Source organism: Mirounga leonina, unplaced genomic scaffold (assembly GCF_011800145.1).
Source record: "Mirounga leonina isolate KUSES-001 unplaced genomic scaffold, KU_Mleo_1.0 Mir_53, whole genome shotgun sequence".
Taxonomy (NCBI): domain Eukaryota; kingdom Metazoa; phylum Chordata; class Mammalia; order Carnivora; family Phocidae; genus Mirounga; species Mirounga leonina.
Window position 1 is genome coordinate 102,485,766 of NW_023270807.1, and position 18,498 is coordinate 102,504,263.

Below are 18,498 nucleotides of genomic sequence, written 5' to 3' on the forward strand. Positions count from 1 at the left end.
AAAGACTTGTACACGGTTTACAGCATTTTCATTTCTAATAGCAAAAAATGGGGTGGCGGGCAGGAGGCAAATGTTCATTAGGAGGTGAATGTATGAACAAACTGGTATATCCAACAGGATACTGCTTAGTAAGAAAAAGGATTATAAATACTGGCATGCACAAAATGGATGAATCTCAAAATAATAAAGTATGTACTCTGACTAATCTAATCCATTTATATAAAATTCTAGAAAAGGCAAACTAATCAACAGTGACAGATCAGTGATTACCTGGGAACTGAGGTGGGATTACAAATGGACAGGAAGAAATTTGGGGATACTTCTATTCATTACCTTAATTGTAGCGATGGCTTCATGAATGTATATACATCAAAATGCCAAATTATACTTTGAATGTTGTCCATTTTGTCAATCTTACCTCAAGTTGCTTACATCACCGATAATTTCATAGGCAGTTTTACTGGATAAGACACACCCATAAATCCATTTAAGATAAATCCTCTATCTCAGGTGTTCACTGAGATGAAAAGCAAAGGCCTTGAAAGCCTTTGAAGCTCTATTGAGAGGATCTGAGGCCCACCCTTAAACCTTTAGGACTTTTGAGTTCAAACTCTTAGAATTTCTCCATATTCATAATTGAAACCAAAACATATTCAACTCTAGAATTAAGGAATAAAAAAAGTATGTACCCTTGTCTTGGGCTATTAGGCACAAATGTTCTGAATGCAGTCAAAGATAACATTCTATTTTATATATTTTTAATCTTTCTAGTATTTTTATGTAGCTATTTAACCCATAGTTTTAATTAGTTTAGTAATAGATGAATTAATACATTAGTATTTCTCAAAGTGTTCCTTGGTCTCGCATTGAATCATCTTGGGATGCTTATTTCAAGACCCAACTCCACAACTACTAAATACTGGGAGTGGGAGAATACCGGGATCAAAATGGAACCTGGGAATGTCACAAGATTCCCAGATGAGCAGACACAAATGGAACCAACTTAATGCCTTCACACATACAAATGCAGTCTCTTGGTTTCCTAATTTAGTTGTTTCTAAGATTAAGATGTTATCAAAGTAAAAAGTTCACATTACTTATTAAGCTTGTAACAATTTTATTCATAACAGGTACAAAATTTACAGGTATATACATACACAAGAGATCTTTATTTTACTCTGACATAAAAAAATAATACAGAAATATTTACATATGTACAAAAATATTAAAACATACAGACTTTACAAGTAGGAAAAAGATTTCACAAAGAGTACTTTTTGGGAAATATACTACACACTGAGAAAGAGGTTAAAGAAAGATGACAAAACACTTAAATTAATAGACTCCAGAAGTTATTTCAATAGGTATTAATTTGGTAAGGCAAATAAAATGTCTCAAATGCTAAGATGGTAAACAAGATATATATTTAAGATTATCTAGGTAAAATTACATGGCTTTCCTTTAGCATAAAAATTGAAATCAGTTTTATTTTATCCCTGAACCACAAATATCAGATAGTTTTCCTTTTTTCTTAAAATATTTTAAATTTTCTGATTTATACCAAATTTTAAACTTTTCCACATTAAATTTTAAAATATTTTAAGAGGCTGTCTGTATACTCTCTTTATTCACCAGGGCAAAAAATCCCATGTACTACATTGATTTCAACACAAAATTGGAAATGAAAATACATTTACGTTTTTTAAATTAAAACCTAAACATTTTCTAACTAACCTTCATGATCAGGTACAATTGATTTCAAGACATCACAATCGTCGTAAATTCTTCTTGCTTTTTTTAGTACCAGGTAGAGGACCTATTTTATAATTGGCTTTTAGGGGTTTGCTATTCGAACATTCTTTGGTGGTATGATAATTACACAAACACCTTGTACAATAATCAAACCCACAGCCTTCTCTTTTACAGATCGCCCGCTGTAAATAGCAATCATATTTTGCTGGTGAATTACAGCGAATACAGGCTTTAAGGCTTTCATTCCCTTTCAAAGTCTTGGCAACCTAGAAAGAAGAAAATCCATAATCAAATTTTAATGAGGACTGAATGTAATTTAGGTAGAAAAAACAAGAAAGGTACCTCTGAACCTTCCCCAATATATGAATAAAGGACCCATGCTACACATAAGACAACTCCTGCCCTTAAGGAGCTCACTGTTCAATGAGTGAGATAATTATCACTTGTCAACTGATCTAGTGGCTATTTCCTAATGCTACTTTTAAATATGTTCTCTTTTATTCCTTGAATGCTACTTACACATCAATGCCCTAACTTAAATGTCACCTTTACTGTGAAGCCTTCCTAGTGTCACTTGGGAATTGGTTGCTCTTTAACCTCTAGTTCTTTTTTTTTTTTTTTAGAAGCACCTATCACATTATATGGCATTTATTTTTTTTTTTTTTAAGATTTATTTATTTATTTGAGAGAGCGAGAATGAGAGAGAGAGAGCACATGAGAGGGGGGAGGGTTAGAGGGAGAAGCAGGCTCCTCACCGAGCAGGGAGCCCGATGCGGGACTCGATCCTGGGACTCCAGGATCATGACCTGAACCAAAGGCAGTCGCTCAACCAACTGAGCCACCCAGGCGCCCCTATGGCATTTATTTTTATGTAGCCACTGTCCATTCTAGATTGCAAGGCTATGAAGGGTGCCATGTTTTCTTATCCATGAATTACCTGACAGCAGATGCTCAATATGTTCTCTGAATAAAGTTACATGTTGTATTAGTCATTACATCATCAACACTTAAGACAGAAAATTAAACTTGACTATATATAATTCATACTTAACTGACCAACATGCAGGCAGTCAGCAGTCAACATTTTATTTCAAATATGCACTCTTAGGTAAGATTATGGTTTCTTAAATTAAGCTTGCCAAATTATCCATGTGCTGAGTAGAACTTATAATACACATCACCCAATGATTTGAAGGTACAATAGGAAGGCTTCAATTTCTGAAAGCTGGCCTTTTTCTGTTTAGTTCTGTTCCTCAGATATCAAAGGCAGCAATTGTAAAATGTATACTGAACAGTTTGGTAAGAAATTTTAAAATCAAGGTTCTCTTAGTATTTCCAAATTTGATCTTAAACATCACTGAACCGTCATAAACGATGTCAAATGGTATTTATTTTCTACACAGAAAGGCATCTTTGTGTACTTTCCTAATTTGATTATTTGAATTAGGAAATCAATTACTTGAAATGGTTTCTTGGTGGCCAACATTTCTGAAAGTAGAATTAAGGGGACAGAAGATAAAATCCCCATTAACCATTCCCTAGTTCTAATTATGCTACAATTAAATTTAAAGTTCTCTGTTTCTTACTCTAAATCCTTTCAACAGTAAGTGTCCCATAAGTTTCTAATTTATTGACAAACAAAAAATTACCTCAGAGAATTCATTGTGTCGGCTGTAAGTACAATCTTTCTGATCACCTGGATCGGATAACTTGGTTTGAGCACCTTTTTGAGTGTAAGTCTGGGCTGCTGATTTTTGAACAGAAGCTAATGCGGTTCTGAACATAGCATATTCTCTTGTTGAAGCATGTGGTGAAAACTTAATGTTCTTTTCCTAATTAAAAGAAATGTTTTAACAGGACTTAAAAATATTCTCTTTTATTCTCATCAGGCATTTTTATTGTTTGAACATGTAAAAAAGGGCAAATGAGAATGTGAAAATTTATCTGTACATCCAATTTACCTGCACATGCTTTAAATACAGCCACACACTATACACAGAGACAATACTGACAGAAATTGCAAACCAGAAATTGTGAGAAAGCACTTTAAGTACTTAGCCTATATAGCATTAAGTACATCATTTACAAAGTACTAATGCCAAAACAAAGTCATTCTTTTCACCACCAGTAAATGGCAAGTCACGTTTAAGTGTCCCATCAGTGTCATGAATGGATTCAAAACAACCTTTTAGATTAGAAAACCTTCCACTAATATCACCTTATTAATAAAGACTCTGAACTTGGAGAACTTAAGCAATACTGGACTTTAAAGTTATCCAGCATATAAGTAGCAGCACCAAAATTTAGACCCAAGTCTGCCAACTGCTAGGCCTGAAATTTCAAACATGTATTGATACCCTCAGGAACATCTCCAAATTTACCAAGTTCATTTTGGAAGGCAAATGAATTCCCTTCTGCACTAAAAATCTTCAATATGTTGAAAATTTAACTGAAAAAATACAAATGGCAATGAAGATTAGCTATATGGTCAACTCCTATTACTGGAGAACTGACCAATTTTCCCTTTTGGACATTCCGTTTCCAGGAAGAACTCAAGAAATAAATGACTTAGGTGGGATTCCTTTCCCTTTATCTTTGAATTTTGTTTAAGGAGTCCTAGTGAAAAGCAGAAATGCTTTGTGAATGTAAAGGATTTCCCGATTATCTGTTATCTGTCCCAGTTTTCCCTATTTGTAAAGGTAAAGAGCACTAGCTGTTATATTTTAAAATGAAAACATCAACTGCAAAGACTTACAGTAACTCTCTGTATTGCTTTATTGTACAACTGAAATGCCCCTTTATCATCTTCTAGAATCTTCTTCCAAGTTGTGCTCACTTTAGACATACTGGAAAAGTAAAAGATTATAAAGGAAACAGTTAAAGCGTCACAAAGAGCTAAAAGGAATAAATATACTGCAGAAACATTAACAGTGCAAAAAAGAAATTTCTATTAGTAGTGCTTCTCAAACCTGTTTATACATTAGAATTGCCTGAGGTACTTAAGATTTAAGGATGCCCCAGGCCTGGTCATTTGGGTTTAACTGGCTTAAAAAGGGGACTAGGATTATTTTTAAAAGCTCCCTATCAAGTCATTCTAAGAGCATCCAGGCTTAAGAACCATTGCTTTGTACTTCATTTTTTCACAACATCTGCAAACACCAAGTAAGTAGCCCCCATTGTATATGACACCATGTTAGCCATTCAGTATCAATAAAAGTTGTAGCCAAATTTCAAAGTACTGTAGGACACACTGCTATCAGTAGACATCAATTTCAAAAACCCATTTTGTTAACAAAAAAAGTACAACCTAGATGTCAATTATCCCTCAAGAAGCTAGCCAACAATAAAAATCCATACTCAATTTTGTTTTGCTTTAGCTATACTTTATAAAGACCAGTGTGAAGTAACACTTGCAAAGAGTACCTCTAAATTTTTTTTTCAAAAAGCTAAAAAATGAATCAATCTGATTGATCAGGCTCTAATCCAGTGGTCTGTATAATTAACTTAATTCTGTTACCTCATCCTAACTGATCTTTGGTGGAATGAGGAAGGATGAGGTTTCTTTCTTTTTTTTTTTTTAAAGATTTTATTTATTTATTTGAGAAAGAGAGAATGAGAGAGAGCACATGAGAGGGGGGAGGGTCAGAGGGAGAAGCAGACTCCCCGCCGAGCAGGGAGCCCGATGCGGGACTCGATCCAGGGACTCCAGGATCATGACCTGAGCTGAAGGCAGTCGCTTAACCAACTGAGCCACCCAGGCGCCCAAGGTTTCTAAGAAATAGTCAAAATCAGATCATTTGCGGGTTTCCATATTTTCACTGTCAAACCAAGGAGAGCCTACATTAAAAATGGCCTACAAACATCAGCAACTATTTCTTACTTTCAAGTATGACAGAAGTCATAAAGCCTACTGGTCCTATACACCAGAACTAGGATGTTGTTTTATAGTTAAACATGTATGATATAGCTGAAAATTTCTTATATATTAGAAATTTTCACAACTAAAAGGAACAAAAATCCCAATTTAACAAAAATAGTTTCCTAATATTGCATAAATATGAAATGTGAAATAACTGGATTAAATGTTTACTTAAAAAATTATCTTTCTTTCATCTTAGTGGCATATAAATGGTCAAATACCAGCCATTAGGCAGTTATTACCTCAATTAAACAATGCAAAAGACTACCCTATTATGTCTTTGCATGAGTTGGTAGTCCCAAATCATCCAACAAAAATGTTCAATGGATTATACTAACACTCAAAAGTAATCATACTTACTTGATTAAGTCCATATCATTGAGCTGTGTTAAAATATTTGCTAAGAGATGTCTGAGTCCCCTTCGAAAGAGTTCACTGAGAATATCTACACATTCTAGGCCCATCTTCCTGCCAATTATATTATGTAGTTTAAAATTTTCACTGGATATAAATTCCTTTAGTTTCTCCCAATCTATTTTAGGATTTCGCTTGGCATTCTTTTTTAATGTTGAACAAACCATTTTTGCAAAATGAAGAGCCGGCAGCAAGTTTTTGCTGGGATATTGGTCTGGGCTTTGCATCTGTAAGCAGGATTGTGGACTGTCACTGAAATTCTCCAAGGGAAGGCTACCCTCTTCATGTTCATTGAAGCCACTTTGCTGAGAAAATGAAGAATAGCCACTGTCTTCATAAGGTCCACTGGTCTCTAGTTCTACTGTTTCACTTGAACTATTAAGTATTTGTTGCACACGTTGATTTTCTTTGTTATGAAAGGGCTTGTTTTCATTTTCAGTTTCAACTTCTACAATCCTGGGGCTCACAACTGGGGACCCAATATCTGATAACCTTACATAGTCTTTAATGCAGTCTTCATAAGAACCTTCCAAATATCCAGGAGTATAGGAACCTAGTCTTCCAGTGTCATCAGGCTTTACCGATTTAAGTCCAGAATGAATATGGTCATAGTTAAAATCACATTTCATTTTGACAGAAAGAGTAGAACTTTCTTCTTTACAACCTACAAAACAACAAAAAACCATTTACTTAATGAGAAAATTTTCATACATCTCTATTTCTTAAATTGGGATATACAGAGATAAAATTACTTTCCATTCTCTCAGTATTATGTATTACCTATGTAGCTATGAAATTATTCAAGTTTATTTACTGAGATGTGACAATGAGGAAATAGTACTTAAATCTTTTAGTAAGTACATACATCTTATTCTTTTTTTTTTTTTTTTTTTAAGATTTTATTCATTTATTTGACAGAGAGTGAGAGAGGGAACACAAGCAGGGGGAGAGTGAGAGGGAGAAGTAGGCCTCCCGCGGAGCAGGGAGCCTGATGTGGGGCTCGATCCCAGGACCCTGGGATCATGACCTGAGCGGAAGGCAGAAGCTTCACAACTGAGCCACCCAGGCACCCCGGTACATCTTATTCTTAAAAGGGGACTTCAAAAGATTGCTTTTAGTGTATAATTGTAGAGTCTCTAGCTGATTGAGTAAAAAATATTGGAGAAAGGTACTATTTAACACATATCTGTACTTATGGAACAAATAAGGAAATGTGATACATTGAGTGGGGTCTGGAGTCAGAGAAATCCTTAAAGTAATAAATGTTTAAGATTTAGACCTTAGCCATTTATTATAAGCCTTACAATAATTAATCAAGAAATCTGTAAGTAAGCTTAGAGAAAGAACTCAAAGTCAGTAAAGTTAAACACCGATCAGTTAAAATCTACCTGAACTCCCACAACTTTCTAAGTTTTATCTGGATCAGTGGTATGGGTGAATCTGATATAATTAAGGTGTTTGTCTACTCTGCTGAATAGTGAACTCAAGCACAGAGACATCTCCCTTTATCTCCTCTATCTATTACGTGCTAGAAATAGAAACTCTGAGATCTTCAATTACTGAACGAAGATTTCTCATGACTAATTAACCAAAGAGCCAGAGGAATTAATAGTTCAGGTACCAATCAGAAGATTTGGTAAATAAGAACAATACTATAATCAGTATAAGATAGAAGAATGTGAGGGTGGTTGGGCAGCAAGTGTGCATTACTGTTCAGTTATTTTAAATAACTAGAGAAGATAATGTACTTGCTATTTATGGTAAGTAGCACAAAAGGGAAAAACCAATAATGATACTATTAACAAACCATGCCATTATTTCTGGATATTATTCATTAGAATTCATACTTCATAGAATTCAAATTTAAGCTTCAAAAAAGCCAAAGACTTGTTTAGGGTTGTATCACCACCCCCATGGCCTAAAGAAATCAGCCAAGCTACAGCTAACAGGCAGCACTTAAAAATATCTTTATAGCCATGTTTCTCAATCTCTGCATTACTAACATTTTAGACTGGATAATTCTCTGTTGTTGGGGGCTGTTCTGGGCGTTTTAGGATGTGCAGCAGGCTTCTTTACCCATTTGATGCCATCAGCAACCCCTACCCCCTGAAGCACAATAAAAAATGTCTCCAGTCACCAGTCATTGACAAATGATGGGTTGGGGGAGGCAGTGGTGTCAAAATCTCTGCCATTCCTCAGTTGAGAACCTCTGCTTTAAAGGATGACTAGGATTTTGTCAGGCAGTAGAGGTTGCAAAAAGCATTCACTTAAGGTTAACTTGAGCAAAAGCACAATTCTGAGAAGGAATATAATAGATGGGTTCAGGAAAATTACTTAGTATTACTGAAGGCAGAGTATATGAACTGCATATGCTTCAAATGTATTCCATACCTACTATTCCCCCTGCAAGCCAATCATAGGTAGTTAACAATTTATCCTGTCAGTGTATGTACCAGTCAGTACCGTTAGTCCGTACCAAGTACTGGTAATCTGTCCATGTTAATTTTACAGTTTTTATTTAGAGCAAAACCTTTAAGTACTAAAAGGCCATCTGTAGGTAGGTAGTCTCTTTAAATTCCCAATGTTTAACACAGTGAAAGAGTATATGCTCCAGGACTCCATTAAACCTTGGACTAGCCCTAAAAACTAGTTTCAAACTAAGTTCAAGGACACAAAAAGCAAATAAAGAATATACATTTTCTAACACCAACATTAACTATAATTCTAGAACAAATTATTCTGAGTTGTTCTCTTCCACCCAGGAGATTAAAAAATTCCAGGAGATTGTTTTAATTTTTGCCTCAAGAATTAAGTACAACTTACATACGGCCACATTCTATTTGAGGATAAAAAAGTAGAAGCCACCTAACAAAAACATGTTTTACTGTTTAGTTGCCTAAAGGGAAGAGGCCTGAAACTGTACTTCAGAAACTTAATTCTTTTCAAAGGCATTCTTCCTCTGCTCATAAGTTATTTTTTTTTTAAGATTTTACTTATTTGAGAGAGAGAGGGAGAGAGCACAAGCGGGAGGAGCGGCAGGCAGCAGCAGAAGCAGGCTCCCAGCTGAGCAGGGAGCCCAATGTGGGGCTTGATCCAGGACCCTGGGATCATGACCTGAGCCGAAGGCAGGCACTTTAACTGACTGAGCCACCTAGTCGCCCTTCTTCTGCTCATCTTTAGAACCCAGTTACTGGGAAACTATGTTTGTTGTAGAACCCTTTCATTCAATACCACACTTTGAATATGAACAGCTCTTTAAAACTTAGACTTGATGATTCAAACATCTTATAATTGTTTAGAAGTTTACAATTCCAATTTGTTTTCAAACACTTGCTCACAACCTTCTGATGTAGGATGAAGAGGTATTATTACCTTATTTTTACAAATGAGGACACTGAAGCTCAGTTAAGTAGCTTGCCCACATTTTGACACGTAGTTAAGAGAGACAGATTACCCTTATTGACTATAATTCAGTGTTCATTCCATTACCTCACTTGGAAAGTGAGATAAAAGTATATAAAAAAAGTATAAAGTATAGGTTCACAGACTTTGGGTTATAATCCAGTATTGCCTTATTAATGTTGCTGATCAAATTGTTTCAGCTTTCACTACTGTTAAGTTCATGTCCACTTGAAATACTTCCATTATTTCGTTTTTGGAGCATTTCTTACTTTCTGGCATGAAAAGATGCTCTAGGCTCATCTTGTATTTTGCCTGTTCCAGCCCTAGAATTAAGTATTTCTCCAAGAACTCTGGTTCCTTTTATTGGTTCCAAAATCTGGATCCTGGTTGTAGGTCTAGTTTTAAAATGTGAAATTATGTAACATACTTTATTATTTTTTTTGTTATGTAATATACTTTAAAATTGGAGAGGTAAAATGGTCTGTAGAATTTTAGGGTACGTTGGATTTATTCACTGTGTAATAAAGAGCCTTGAGGGGTTGAGTTGAGACATCCGGTTTTCATTTTCAAAAGATCATTGGCAACTGTAGAGAACGGACTGTAGGAAGGTACAAGTGGAAAGAGGAAGGCTAGTTAGTAGTATCACAGATATCCAGAGCGCTGGGTAACTGATACCAGGATGACTGCAGTGGAAATGAAGATAAGTGGGTGGATCTGAGATCTATTTAGGAGAGTCAACAGAACTTGCTGATGCTTTGGATGTTGAATGAGAGAAAGTGAAATAAAAAAAAATACCCTGGGGTTTAAGTCTTGAGCATCTAAGGTATAAAGTGTTATTTGCTGAATCAGGGAAAACTGAGGCAGTTAACTTTTAAAGCCTGTTTTCTCATCTACAAAATGGGGTTAAGAACATAAAACTGGACTAAATGTACGGCAGAGTCCCATCACATATGGTATTTTTATCACATTTTTAAACCAAATCCTTTCATAATGCTTTTACTGCAAATCACAAACGTTTTAAAAGTAGCAAAATACATTCCACACTGTATTCCAGATTATATACTTTTTCTAGGAATCAGATCCAACTTCAAGTAAAAATATTTGTTTAGTCTTTTGACTAGCTTTGTGACATAAAATATTCAATTAGTTCCTTTCATTTTTTCTAAAATGGAGATACTAATATCTACCTCATGTTGTTGGGTGAAGATTCAACATGCTGCATTTTTAAAATCTCATTTACCAACACACTGTCCAATCATGAAAAGGTGGTATTATAGTTAACTGTACAAAGTTTGACTTCCATTTAACTTTCCAAGTCAGAGCAAATGCTCCATATTAAAATACCATAGTTACATAGGCTACAACGCTTAAAAATTTTTACAACTATCCCAATGTGAAATGATTAAGTTCTACAGTCTGCGATACCTATAAGATTATCACCATGTGCCCAATGTTAGGCATGGCTATTCCTTAAAAGTCTGAGACCCCCAAGGCTTGCAGCCATAAACTGCAAATCAGCCATCTCTAAGAGAAATTTTAGGAAAGCCCGCCTTCAGAAATACTTGGATGCAATAAACTTTTAATCTCATTTTCTCAAATTTGTAAAAAGGGAATAAAATTCATGGAGATTGCAAATATTCTGAGGAGCAAGGTGGTAATACCAGACGATTGGATCAAATAATCAAAATACTACTTCTTAAAACCATCAAGCTTCAGAACTTCATGGGGAGGCTTTTGATTGAGGATCTTCTGGAAATAGATTTAACCTGTTAAAGTTATTTTTTCCTCGAGCCTTCTAGGCTTCTTTTCTAATGAAAGGAGCATCTTTCAGTGACTGCCAAATATCACAAAATCGAATCGCTAATTAAAAAAAAAAAAATTGGTACTTTCCGAGGCAAAATAAACGCATTTGGATCTTTTTTCAGATAGCAACAAAGAGGATAAAAATATCCGTTTGAGTGCCTTCCACTCTAACCGAGTTTGGGAATAAAGGACTAGTTCTTCAGGAGCGCAGGAAAAAAAAATTAACCAATTCTTCAATTCTCAGAAAATCAGCTATATAAGGGCAAATTCACCGTTTTGTACTAAAAAGTGCTCTCCCCCCCCCGTTCCTCCTTTTGACCCCAGGCCTTGAAAACGAGTTACTGCGCAAAGGGAAAAATGGAGAGGGGGGGTAAAAAATAAGTTTTTGTTCGGACCTCCTTGTACAGCTTGGCCCGATGAGGGGGTCCCTCCATTTGGCGGGAGTGGGTAGGGGTAAGACCATGGAAATCCCGAGGGGTCGAAGAGGTGGCCCCTCAGGGCGCGGGCCGGGTGGAGGAGGCGGGAGATAAGCCAGCAGGATCTCCCGCGCCCGCCAGCAGGAGTGAGGCGGCGAAAACTCAGGGAAATTGCCCGCGGACCCGAGGGTGCGGGGTAAACCCGGCAAAGGGGCGCAGGGAGTGGGGCTGAGGCACCCGGCCGGACCCCGGGGGCCGGCGGCTCGCGAGCCCTGTCAGAGCCCAGGCCCCACGGGGGGGGAGGGGAGGGGGCATTTGGCGCCTCTCAAGCGGGTGGGGACAAGGATAGGTAGGTCCTGAAAGGGGAACAGGACGCCCTGAAAGGCCGAGGCCTTCGCCCCCTTCGGAGCTGGCGTCCAGGTTCCGCGTGGAAGGAGGGACCCGGGCCCGCCACCCGCCTCGCACTTACGGCCTCCCCTCCCTGAGCCCAGCCTTCTTTTCCCCCTGCCCCAGGAACGGCCGCCGACGCCCGCTCGGCCCGCTCGGCCCGGCCCGGCGTGGGGTGCACGCCCGGACTCGGGAGGGGGTCGGGCTCGGTCGTGGCTGCTCCCCAACCCCGCACCCCCTTCCTGGAACGCGTGCCGCCCGCACCCTCTCCTCACTCACCGTCTGAGGGGCGAGGGCGCCCGGCGGCTGTCAGGGCGCTGCAGCGGCAGGAGCTGGAGGGGGGCCGTGGGGAGCAGCGGCAGGGGCGCTGGCTCATGCCAGTGGAAGTGGGGTCTGCCTCAGGTGAGGAAACAGCTGCCACCGCAGAAGACCGGTCGTCCGCTTCACAGAACTCGATCTCCTAAAAGGCGCCAGCTGGTACTTTTAAAATCTTTGAATTTGGTGCCCAAATCCGTACGGCCCAATGGGGTGCGTTGCTCGCACGCGCGCTCCAATAGGAAGGCGGTGGGAAGGGGCGTCCTCACCCACGCCCAATTGGAGGCTGCCGAGGCGGGGCCGAGCTGTGAGGCCCAACCTCCCTCCTTCTTCCCGGCTCCGCGCGTCCGGAAAGATGCAGAGCGAGGGGGCGGGCCTAGGGGCGAGGCCTCCGAGCGCGGGGAGGCCGCGGCCAGGCCGCACGTGGAGGTAGCCTACCACGCATGCGTGAACCCGCCACGCTTCCTTCCGTCTTGGGAAGAGGTTTCCTGCAAGTCCTAATTTCATCCTGAAGGCAGCTCCGGCTTCTGTCTGAAGATCTCCAGTGAGTACAAAGGGTAGCCGACTTTCTTCGATCAGCACACAAGCGGATGTTTGGTGAGCGGCGACTCCGCTCGTCCGGGAATCCAAACTTTCCGGAAGACGAGCCCACCCCCAGCCCTTCTTAGCCCGCCTCTCTAGGATTTAGGCGCGCTCCTCTCTCTCTCTGTTTCGCCCCTCCTTCCGCCCCATGCGTTTGCGCAGGCGTCTGTGGCGGGCGGTGGCTGCAGAGTTGGCGGGGTGGCGCTTGCGCGCTGGGGACCCCCCACGTCTCTCTCCCGCGGAGGAGCGGGCTGCAAGTGGGTGGATGCGCGTGGCTTCCTGCGCGTATGGCGGGTCTAGCGGCTGGTGTGGCTGGAGACCTGGGGCCGCGTCTCCCAAGGGCCTTCTTCCCGCGGGGGTGAGGGTGGGACGGTCACTTCTTTCTTGTAAGCGTATTTATTTGTATTTTCAACCACAGTTCTCCAGCCACCACTGCTTTGTACGGACGTTAAGTTTATTAAACTTGTATCTACGTTTTTCTGGGTTTTTGTTTATTTACTTCAGGGTCCAAACGCAGGAGACAGTAGTCCTGCAACAAAATAAATTTATGAAACGTCCTGCCGAAAGAGTTCCAGTTCCCACACCCTAGGGCTGGAGGCCTCAAGGCAAGGGAATGGGTTGAAGTATTTATAAGTCTTCGATGACAACTGGCACCATATTATTAGTCATGCCGAACTTTTCAGAGTGTGCACTTAAGTGGTGAGAGTACATTCCTTGCACTCAGCTTTTTGGCCACAGCCCAGTGAAGCCACGGGGTTTAAGCTCCAAAAAGCCCTCTCCCTCTTGCTTTTCTGCAGCCTTAGGGAGAGTTAATACTTGACTTTCGGCTAAGTGTTCAGTTAAATTGGTGGCAAGTCCTGGTGAGGCAGGGCTGAGATGGGGTGAGTTCTGCCAAGTGCTGGGTGGATCCGCTTTGTGCAGAATTGTGATAATGAATTCATCATGGTGTTCTGCATTACTTTTCGTCTTTTAGAATGTTGCTTTAAATTAGTATTTTTCTGGATTACTGAAACTTGGGCATCCCCTTAAGTTTTGCACCTTAGTGATGGTGTCCCACTTGCCTGCCTTAGCTTGGCCTTGGAGCTAGGCCTGGGAGATAGAGGGTTGAAAAGACAAAAGTCCTATCCTTCAAGTTTACATACTAAGGGAAAAGAAATTGAAGTTACCAATTTCAGTGCAGGAAAAAGCAATATAAAACAAGATAATAGGGTAGAAAGTGGGCAGTAGGGGCATTGAGTAATGACTTCGGGTGGTCAAGAGGGCTTAGGAGCTTTGAACCAAGATCTGACTATTGAGTGGGCAGTGCAGAGATCTGTATAATAAGCAGAGGGCAGAGATGGAAAGTGCTTGGCTTGTTTCAGGGCTGTAAGGATGTCTAGAGCGCATTGAGCAAGTGCAAGAGTGGGAGATTAGGTCAGAGGGATAGAAGCCAGATCCTTTAGGATCTATGTTTACATGTGGAGTTTCGAGTTTCTTCTGATTACTGTGGTTAGTTGGAGGGATTTCAGCCAGGGAGTGATTGTTGAATGAATGTTAAAACTATAGTAGCTTTTTGTCTTCTAGGCATTTTTTTTTAAAAGATTTTATTTATTTATTTGACAGAGACACAGCGAGAGAGGGAACACAAGCAGGGGGAGTGGGAGAGGGAGAAGCAGGCTTCCCGCGGAGCAGGGAGCCCGATCGATGCGGGGCTGGATCCCAGGACCCTGGGATCATGACCTGAGCCCAAGGGAGACGCTCAACGACTGAGCCACCCAGGCGCCCCTTCTAGGCATTTAGTAAATGTTAGCCTTTAAGTCTCACAATAACCTTGGCATTATTTTCATTTTTGATTGTGCTTAGAAGTGTAAGTTAATTCTCACAGAACTACACAGCTACTAAGCAGAAATTCCAATCCCATTCTGCTTGATAACTATGTACTTTCCTTTGTGTTATACTGAGGAATGGTAGTATTTGCTGGAGGCCTGATCGTTTATAGTACATTTTCACATTACTTCCCCATTTGGCCTTAGAGATCATCTTTATTCCTCTTTTATTTTCAGATGTAGACAAATGTATGAAATTTGAGGGGAGGAAGGGTTTTCATTAAATTAATTGAGCACCTGGACTATATTGGCTTTTAACCACTGTTTAAAAGATATTCTCCAGCAGTTATTTATTTTTTCAGGAAAATGCTAAGATATATTATTGGAAAAATTAAAATTATTGTAGCAGTATAAGGTAATATACATAGCTAAGCATATTTTATTGCATACTAGAAAAGTTTCTGGAAGTCCTTTTCAGGCTATTAAGTTATTTAATGTTGATTTTAATTGTTAGAGGTTTAATTGATTATTATGAAAAAAAATTTTTTTTAAAGATTATATTTATTTATTTGACAGAGAGAGACACAACAGGAGAGGGAACACAAGCAGGGGGAGTGGGGGAGGGAGAAACAGGCTTCCCGCTGAGCAGGGACCCTGATGCAGGGCTCGATCCCAGGACTCTGGGACCATGACCTGAGCCGAAGGCGGACGCTTAACGACTGAGCCACCCAGGTGCCCCTATTATGAAATATTTTTAACGGACAACTTGTTCAGTGGGTTCATGACCCCCTGTTAATTCATTTTTACTTATTTTTTATTTTTTAAATTTTTCTTTTTTTAAAGATTTTATTTATTCATTTGACAGAGAGGAAACACAAGCGGGGGGAGTGGGAGAGGGAGAAGTAGGCTTCCCGCCAAGCAGGGAGCCAGATGCGGGGCTCGATGCGGGCTCGATCCCAGGACCCTGGGATCTTGACCCGAGCCGAAGGCAGACGCTTAATGACTGAGCCACCCAGGTGCCCTCCTGTTAATTTCATTTTTAGTGAGAAACGTAGAAATGGCCATTTTGAATTTTAGTAGATGTCAATAGGTGTATGTAACCTCTTTCTTCCTGTACATTAATATCAGAATTGTTGAGTTTTTAGGTACAAAATGAAGCACAGAGAGAGTTGCCCTCTTTCAGCAAATTCTTATTGCAGACCTATAGCATGCAAGACGTCATAGGGTATCTGGAAATAATTGGGATATGGTACCTGTGCTTGTGCTTACTATCTGGGACTGCCATCTAATAGACATAACAGATGCTCAGTAAATAATCTTTGAATAAAAGCATCATGAGCATAGAGGGGAGGAGATAAGGGGTATAAGATTTAGCAATAGTGCAACACTGGATAAATACATCACGTTACATTGGGAATTTTTAGAGAACAGAGACATTACTTTTATATGCCAGGATAAGGGAATAATCTGTTGGACAGGGTTTCTTAACTTCAGCACTGTTGACATTTTTAGTCAGATAATTTTTTGTTGTGGGGGGCTGTCCTGTGCATTGTAGGGAGTTTAACAGCATCCTCAGCCTCCAACTCCTGCTGTCTCCAAACATTGCCAAGTGTCCCCTCCAAACATTGCCAGATGCCCCTAGGGACAAACCCCTAGATGAAAACCAGTGCTGTTGGGGATGTCTTTTAAGGGACCAGGGAGGAGGGTAGCATGGCATAAGGAACATAATGGGGGAAAGCTTAAATGCGAGTGCAATTATCAGAAAAAATGAATTTGATGTGACATAACGGGAGTGGTGAGTAAAATGGGCTGATAATGGAATGATGCTGGATATGGATATGGATGCACTGTATTCACACTTAGGAGTTAGAGCTTTATTTAGAACACAGTAGGAACCTATTAAGTTGTGGAGTAAAAGAGTGACAAGATCAGAGCCTTGGTTTTTAGGAAAATGAAACTGGCGGTTATGCATGTGTAACCTGAATTAGAGAGCAGATAGAGAGGATGCCTGGAGAGGTCAGGGGCCCATAAAAGTAGTCCAGGAGAGAAGTAATTCTGGACAAGAGTAGTGGTAATAGAATCAGTGAGGATTATTAGAGTGTTTAGGAGAGTAGGATTTAGCAATAAACTGCATGTGAGGAAGAGGAATCAAATATGACTTTTTTTTTTTTTTAAAGATGACTGTATTTTAAATTTGAGAGAGAGGGAGAATGGTAGTGCCATTAAGGAAGCGGAGATTACACAGTGAGAATTGGGTTATGGAGGAATATGACAAGTTAAATTTTAAACATAGTGATTGTCTGTTTATGCCTCTTCAAAATTGCTATTCCAGCTGAATGAGTTTTGATTAACTGCTTTTGTAGGCCACTTTGAAATTAGGTTCTGTTGTTTTTTTCTGAACAATATATCAGATTTGTAGACAAATACTTTAGATATAATTGCCTTTTAGGCATCTGTTTAGTGCCTATTGTAGCATAATGTTAGGTCCTGAGGAAACAAGAAGGAAGAAAACACATTTTTGTCCGTTAATGAGACAATGTGAGAGGTCTGGTGGTACATGCTGATCTGCTCCCTGACCTAGGAATAACTTCTTTAGTGGAGTGGAAGCCAATGTCAGTTCACAGACCAGAATCTGCCAATTACTCTGCAGGTGTTCATAAAACACCTACTGATACATGTCTTATATTGTTAGAATTACCTAGGTACTATGATGATTTCTAACCAGCTGTGATGTTCTAATGGACAGGAAGTTTAAAAATTGATCAAGAGCTCTTTTCCACCTTCATTAGTACAGCGCTCACACCTTTTCCCATGGGACTGGGAAAGGGGGTGTGGAGACGGATAAGGGGGGAAATAACTAAACTTTTAATAGCTTCTCGTTTACAGAATGAAATCCAACATTCGAGACTCTTCATAATCTCAATCCAACTTTTCTAATTATTACCTATTAGAAGAGGTCAAGAGAAATTAAGTAATAGTACGTGGTAATATTTAGTAACATGTAGATACACCCTTTTCATTCAAAAAGGAGACCGAAAGAAACTGGGAGACGCAGGTTTGCATGGGCCTTTTGCAGGACAGAATATGGTCTAATGAACAGGTCCTGCTGTATTCTTGAGTTGTGTAGCTCACTGAAAGCCACTTTCATCAAATGTTCTGGTGAAGGTCGAGTGCCTTTCGTGAGCAGAGTGTTACAAGGGAGAGGGATTTTTCTCAAAATAAAATTCTCTGATGTATTTGATAATCTTTGGCCAGCTTTAAAATTCTAAGAATAAATTAGCAAGATAAAATTACTCTGAAAGCACAAAGCTCTAAAGGAAATTTGGCTAATTAATACATTGAAAAGAAACACATTAGCCCACAATAATATAGTTTTAAATCTATGTAGTATATGTGCTTACGAGGATTCATATTACTGTAGATTCCAACAAACAGAGAAAGGCATGCAATTTGGGGAGTTAACTAAATGTCTTGTAATTCTTTAACACTTTAATCATATAGCCTTAATAATTAAATCATTTTTCTTCCTCTGGAAAGCCTACCTTGTTGTAACTACTATAAATTTAACATTTATTCATTATCTACCAGGTAGAGCTCTTCTCATAATTGTAGTCCTTCGTGTATCTCATGTTTTCAAAAACTTGAGTCAGCATTTCCAACTTTTCTTCTTTATGGGATAACGGACTTTTCCTACAGTTCTTTT

The 18,498-nt window shown here is 39.5% G+C and overlaps 1 protein-coding gene and 1 long non-coding RNA gene across 3 annotated transcripts in view; one reads left to right on the forward strand and one right to left on the reverse strand.

Annotated features, from left to right (window-relative positions):
- Window positions 1-1,100: 1,100 nt before the first annotated feature.
- FBXO5 (F-box protein 5) lies at window positions 1,101-13,099 on the reverse strand. 2 transcript variants are annotated; one of them, XM_034991043.1, is made up of 5 exons: window positions 12,373-13,099; window positions 6,032-6,749; window positions 4,508-4,598; window positions 3,402-3,584; window positions 1,101-2,018 (listed from the first exon to the last, which is right to left on the reverse strand). In XM_034991043.1, exons 1-5 carry the CDS (start codon window positions 12,467-12,469, stop codon window positions 1,767-1,769), a joined length of 1,341 nt encoding a protein of 446 aa, XP_034846934.1. In that variant the 5' UTR covers window positions 12,470-13,099; the 3' UTR covers window positions 1,101-1,766. The 2 variants fall into 2 exon arrangements, with proteins under 2 accessions (XP_034846934.1, XP_034846935.1); XM_034991044.1 differs by lacking the exon at window positions 3,402-3,584.
- Window positions 12,917-18,498, forward strand: part of LOC118001092 — a 30,429-nt gene continuing 24,847 nt past the window's right edge. Inside the window, exon 1 of the long non-coding RNA XR_004676623.1 lies at window positions 12,917-13,005. This is a non-coding gene — a long non-coding RNA (uncharacterized LOC118001092). The remainder of the gene's footprint in view (window positions 13,006-18,498) is intronic.